This window comes from Haliotis asinina, chromosome 4 (assembly GCF_037392515.1).
Source record: "Haliotis asinina isolate JCU_RB_2024 chromosome 4, JCU_Hal_asi_v2, whole genome shotgun sequence".
Taxonomy (NCBI): Eukaryota; Metazoa; Mollusca; class Gastropoda; order Lepetellida; family Haliotidae; genus Haliotis; species Haliotis asinina.
In genome coordinates, this window is record NC_090283.1 from 61,109,323 (window position 1) to 61,116,194 (window position 6,872).

The 6,872-nt window shown below is 41.3% G+C and overlaps 1 protein-coding gene and 1 pseudogene across 1 annotated transcript; one reads left to right on the forward strand and one right to left on the reverse strand.

Moving 5' to 3' along the window:
* The window catches only part of LOC137281066 (uncharacterized), a 51,671-nt pseudogene extending 48,930 nt beyond the window's left edge, over positions 1-2,741 (reverse strand).
* A 2,731-nt stretch (positions 2,742-5,472) lies between these two features.
* LOC137281068 (uncharacterized) lies at positions 5,473-6,512 on the forward strand. Its single transcript, XM_067812210.1, has 2 exons — positions 5,473-5,989; positions 6,178-6,512. Exons 1-2 carry the CDS (start codon positions 5,473-5,475, stop codon positions 6,510-6,512), a joined length of 852 nt encoding a protein of 283 aa, XP_067668311.1.
* Positions 6,513-6,872: the final 360 nt, after the last annotated feature.

Here is a 6,872-nt window from a genome sequence, read left to right on the forward strand (position 1 = left end):
TTTTGGGTTATTGAGTTGTGTACGTGCTTGTGTTCATATCATTTGGGAATCCTCATTTTCCTCAGCAAGCAAATAAATTGTACCTAATGGGGTATTTTGCCATTTTCCAAAAAAGGTAAAAACTAATAAATTTCAAATGTTGGTATACACTTTTTCTATTTATATATTTGATCAGTAATATGAGAATCAATAAGGAAGACTGCAAGTTGCCAAGTAATGGTACAGAAATAGAACCTCTCCCAGTTATTTTAGCTTTCTTCAGTAACCTCTAAGGGGAGATTTGACACTTTTGTGTGTACTTATGTAAAATCAAACTTATTGAGTATTCACAAAATTTCAAGCATACTTGTATGCAACAGACATAATTATAATAGAAATTGTGTTTTCACATAGATATTTGTGTAATGTCAGGGATAATCTACAACAGGGATAGGTCACTTGCTTGCTTTCTTTACCATTTGTACTAATTAACGTGTGCCTCGTCATGCTCCCACGAACACAGTGACTTGGCTCGTTCCCAGTACCACTTCAGTTGTGTTTAACCAGGGAGACTATATTGAGTATATACGTCATACATTATCCCTGGTTTAACAGAACTTCAGCCAGTTTATTGTATCAGTCGGAATTTTACAATGAATGAATAAATGAATGAACTACAGAAGGAATGAAGAGCAAGAATTATGTGAATGAATGAATGAAATAAAGAAAAAGAATAAAAGAAAGAAGTACATATGTGAATGAAAGAAAGACTAAATGATACACCGCAGCCTTCCCTCCCAAAACATGTTAAAGAACGCAAAAGTATCACGAGAACAAGTGCTAACATCAGCTGTCCTTTAAAAAAATCTACTTTGAAACATTTCTGTTTACATTAATAATTAATTCAGATATCTTATTGCATGTGGGGAATGGAATGGACATTAACAAAATGTTAACTGACACTGTCACACAGCTCTAAAAAATAAAGTGTAAAACTCCCACAAAGCGTTCTAAAACACCTTTCCAGTTTTGTCAAATAATAAGATCAACAAGAAAGAAAGAAGTTATGGAACTATAACCCTCATGCATCAATGGCGAATCAGATCAGATCAGCAATATGTCATCTTTTTCACATACCTCACATACACCCTAACATTTTGTTTTAGATCATGGAACTATCACTATTACTTGCAAACACGTTTCACTTGATAGTATATTCCCCTCATAAGAATGAAAGGTGTACGTGAAAGATGTTTTTGACATAATAACTGGAAACACTCAAACAATGGCATATAACATTTCAATGGCGGATCAGAACAGATTGGCGACATGTCACATTTTTCACACACCTCAAAAACACCCTAACATATTGTTTTTTAGATTATGACACTATCACTATTACTTGCAAACAAATTTCACCTGATAGTATATTCCCCTCATATGAATTAAAGGTGTATGTGAAAGATGTTTTTGAGGAAGTAACTAGGAATACTCAAACAACGGTGTATAGCATTTCAAAGGCGAAATGTCATATTTTTCACACACCTCAGTTACATCCTAACAATTTTTAAGTCATAAAGCTGTCACTATTACTTGCAAATACATTTCCACTAAGGGTATGCTCTCCTTCTAAAAATTTAATGAACGTGTGAAAGAAGTTTTTATCGGCACAATTTAGTCTATCTTCGCGGTGAATCGAGAATAGAAGCCAGTGAGCTATAACTTACTGACTTGAAACTTTACTACAGATCTACTGTCCTAATACGGACACTAATACCAATTATTTGATTTAAACTGAAGTGACAAAACAGTTAACCTATCTTCTACATGTAGGATTTCAGTTGTCAGTCAACACACAGCGAACTTAATCAGCTGCTGAAAATAGACCGGGCTCAATCTTAAATACTACGCTGCAACAATATTGGCTACACTGGTTACGTAACGACCCGAGACATACGTTCAGCGGCTTTTCGAGGAGTTTCTTCTCCCTCTCTATATAGGTTCCCTGGTAATATACATGTACACAGATACACAACATCTTTACCGCTGTGTTGGGATAAAGATAGCAACATGCTTTACAATTGTTAATGCAATAATTGAGACACTCTCTGATGTTCTTCAGTGTCCCATAACACAAGGGTTTATAAATCATAAAGATTTATAATTTATATATATAAATCATAAAGTTTATTGAAAATAGGATATAAACAGGCTAGACTGTTATAAAGAAGAATTAGTTTAATTAATATCTAAACTTTAACAGATGCAGCAGTGGCTGTTAAATAAACTGTTCTACATTGAGTATCTGCGAATTTAATCTTGTGTTTAAACTTTGTTTGAAATTTGTGCCAGATAAGAATAACACACTGCATTAAAGCTGCTTAAGACATTTCCTGAAACAAAAATGTCATAAAAAAACAAAAAACAAACGTTAAAGCATTTGCAAAAGGCACAGATATGATTGCCCAACACAAGCACTTCCGCAGTAGTCTACTCTCAACACTTTTGATGATGTCTGAACACGCACCTGTTGGTTTAAGATGAAATTGTACGGCTAGGTTTGGTCTTTCTTCTCGATTAATTCTTCTGCATGATAATTAAAAGGTACGTCCTAACCATTCACCGCTGACAAATGCACGTTGATAAGTTATCCAACTACATGGTTTGTGTGTAAGCTACTCCATCACGCTAAGTGGTTGCCGTCACTCTATTGACGACGCCATTTTCAAACAACTTTCGCTGTCAAGAGCGTGATTTCCAATCACGCATTATCATTGGTGGATCATCAAAGGGCAACTAACTCTAAACATTCACATATATAATGATCGAAGCGCACGTAATGTGTCTAAGCATGTATTCCTTGTGTGCCCAGTGTTGAACTACCAGTGGTGCCAACCTGTGAGCTTTAACATATGGGCATTCATAATATTTTCTCACTCCAGGTTCGATGCAAATCTACCTTTCCATCTCAGGTGTTCAAAGCAATCCTTTTTCCAACCGTCTAGAAGACTGAGGTCTTTACGTCTTTTGAGCAATGAATTACTTTGGCCGTTTTCGGGTTTCTGCTGTTTAGAAGTACATGTAACACGATGTAAGATCATAGCAGAATGTTGGTGTTATAATTGTTCAGTCAAGGTGCACATGCACAAAGCAATGTTAAAATTAGTTCTACGACTGTTTAAGTCTATGAATGTCTATAATATGTTATCGTCGTAGTACACGTGAAGATCCGGGTTAGACTTAACTGATCTTCAGTAACCCATGCTTGCCGTAAGACGCCACTAGCGGGATTGTCTGGTCCAGGCTTGGTTATTAACAGACCGGCTGGATATAACTGGTAAATTGCTGAGTGCGGGGTAAAACTAAACTCACTCACGCACTATTGTTGTAGTGGCGAGATCGCAGGGTGATCTCCTGCACGTGCACAAAGCAGTGTTACCTTTTCGACTGGGTAAGCCCATGCATGTCCAAGCTTGCGAGATTCTATCGTCGTAGTGGTGAGATCGCCTGTTGCAGCAGAAACTCTTTCCCAGCCTACACAGGCTTCGCATTGCATTAGCAGTTTGTGCATTTCGCATAGCTTCATGCACTATTTGACTGGGAGATTCACATAACCGAATGATTCTTTTATTATTCGTTTTCTTTATATTAAAGGATATTCACATAGCACACATATCCACGCAACTAGTACATGCTCAAGGTGTTGGTATTTTCTCCTCGATCACTGGATGTCGATCAATCCCAACTCCCCGAGGAACATACAACCCTTGCACCCACTAGGTGCACCGAGTTATTGTGGCTTGCCCATCCTAACGAAGAACGTGAATTCGTATATTCACAGCTGAGAGGACTGGGACACATAGTCACTGTACTTTGTCCAAGTTTGCTGCGCGTTGCTGAACCAGCAATTAGGTGTTTGCACGTATTTATATGGCCAACATCTGATCATTTACCAAAGGATTCGTGGGTTCCTTCATGTACAGGGCATTCATGTTTGTTGAGTGAGTGAGTGAGTGAGTTTAGTTTTACGCCGCACTCAGCCATATTCCAGCTATATGGCAGCACTCTGTAAGTAATAGAGTTTGGACCAGACAATCCAGTGATCAACAGCGTGAGCATCGATCTGCGCAATTGGGAACCCATGACATGTGTCAACCAAGTCAGCGAGCCTGACCAACCGATACCGTTAATCGCCTATTACGACAAGCATAGTCGCCTTTTCTGACAAGCATGGGTTGCTGAAGGCCTCTTCTACCCAGAACCTTCACGGGTCATTCCTGATTGCTGTTTAACGTCAATGAGTTGATGTACCCTCGATGTTTGTTTATGTTCCCTGAGCCCTTTGAGTACACCAACTCATTAACTCAGAGCATGGGTAGCCTGGTGGTTAAAGCGTTGACTCGTCACTCCAGTTTACCCGGTTGGATTCCCCACATAGGTGTCCCGCTGTGTGATATTGCTGGAACGTTGCTATATGAACCTTTACTCACTCACTTGATCATCAACAGGTTTGGTTGTTGTAATGCTCTTACTTCCTTACTTCGTACAGATGTAAAGGTCCTACTTCGCACCACGTCCATTGGGCTTTTGAGACGTGTCCTCCAAAGATAAAAATGTAAAAGTTAATCTTGCCCATGTGTAAAACATGCTCGTTTGCTTAGAAGCAATATCTTACCTGAACTGTAATTTGTTTTGTCAAATGTAAGATATTCTCTCTCTCTCTCTCTCTCTCTCTCTCTCTCTCTCTCTCTCTCGCTCTCCCTCTTTCTCTCTCTCTCTCTGTGTAAATGTAGTGATTTTACGTGGGCATCTGAGCTATACCGTTCGAGGATTTTTGATGATGAAACTTGTTGACTTTTGATATTAGTACTCGGAGTGGTGGAAAATACAAGAGACCATCAACAGCATTTCATACAACCGGAAATGAAAAATCCAAGGAATTTAAATGAAGTGTAGGCAATCGAGTCCGTACTTGCAACGTGATTGATCCTCAGGGAATTCGTTTTTAATTCACAGCTTAATTGGCAGCTTAACTGTGTTTAAACATGGGGTTCTGTTAAATATATAAAAGCATTTCGTCAGGGTGAAGAATATTACATCATCATCATCAACATCCCCGTCTTCGTCGCCGTTGTCAACTCAAATGTCACAAAGGTGACTTTTCATGATCACTGAAAACAAGTTAACAAAGTGGCATATTTTTCTGTAAAAGCCTCTCACTGGCATTCTATTGCATCTAGTTTTAGAACAGTCCCCTGGCAATGGATTATATTTGGAATAGGTGTTTTTATAGGGTCAAAATCGGACAGCGGCTAGGCAGGTTGGTTGACCATCGCCTCCCTAAATGCGCCTAGCCCTTGTTACAACATCATGTAGTTGTATACCAATTCTATCATGAATAAAGTGTTATGGACCCACTGATGTATTTGTATCTCATCAACATCCCGGGATACACATTCCCATGTTCCATCATCAGATGCCTTCATCACCAGCATGGAAAGTGGACTCCAACAACTGGTTCCCAATGGCAACGTAGACTACCTCCGACACCAAATCATAGACACCATCAAGAACGCTCCCAAACCCCGCTCCAACCTCACGCACCAAGAGAGACAGGCCATCACCGAACTCAAGAAGGATGACAGCATCACTATCACCGAAGCTGACAAGGGAAAAGCAGCAGTCATCATGGACACCCCGGAATTCCTCCAGTTCGTCAACAACAGTCTCTCAGACTCCACCACATACCTCAACATCGAGAAAGATCCGACAGCCAGAATGGAAAGACAACACAAGAAAACCCTGAAGGACTTCCATGAGAAGAGAGAAATCAACGACATCATGTTCAACCAGCTGAACCCTACCAACTCCCAAGCCCCATACGGAAGAGCTATCATCAAGATTCACAAGAACCCGCCCAAAGCCCGGATCCTAGTCTGCTCAAGAGGTTCAGGTTTCTACAACACCACACACTTCCTCTCACATCTCCTCGCCCCATTTGGCAAAGATGGCAAGTCCTACATCAGCGACTCTTCATCTTTCGTCAACCAGCTGAAAGAATCCAACCTCACAGGCACCATGGTCAGCTACGACGTCGTGGACCTCTTTACCAACATCCCACTAGAAGAAGCCCTGGACATCCTTCGCAGCAGATCCACGGTCTCCCCACGGGCTCACCCCTTTCTCCTCTCATCACAGAAATCTTCATGACCTCCTTCGAGGAAGCAGCCCTCTCCACAGCTTCGTTCCAGCACCTCTGTTGGTACCGCAAAGTCGACGACACCTTCACCGCCATCACCAATGACAACGACCCCAGCGAGTTCCTCAACCAACTCAAAGACCAACATCCAAGAATCAAGCTCACCATGGAGACTGAAACCAACCAACACCTGCCTTTCTTTGATGTATCCCTCCACACCACAGACGACGCACACCGAATAGTACATCCACTAAAACTCCCACCACCATCCTCAGATCAAGCAAGCTATCATCGCCACCCTTACCAGACGTCCCAAAGCCCTCTGCCATCCTGATGCCCTAAACAGTGAACTGGACCACCTCAGAAAGACATTCACTACACTCAACGGTTACCCTGCCCAACTCGTCACAGCCACCATCAACAAGACCCTCAAGGACCGAGAACCCCGCCTCAGGCTTTCTCCATCACCCATCAGAGTAACCATCAAGACCAAAGCCGGTATCAATGTCACCTTCTCCAGTGGCTAGACCATCAAGACCCACCTAAAAGCCAACGGTAAAGGACCCAGCTGTCAACACCCTAACCCGAGAGGATGCATCTACCAGATCCCTTGCAACTGTGGCAACCTATACATTGGAGAAACGCTGAGACCACCAGAATGAAAGAACACCAGACCTCCGTCAGCAAACTCGAC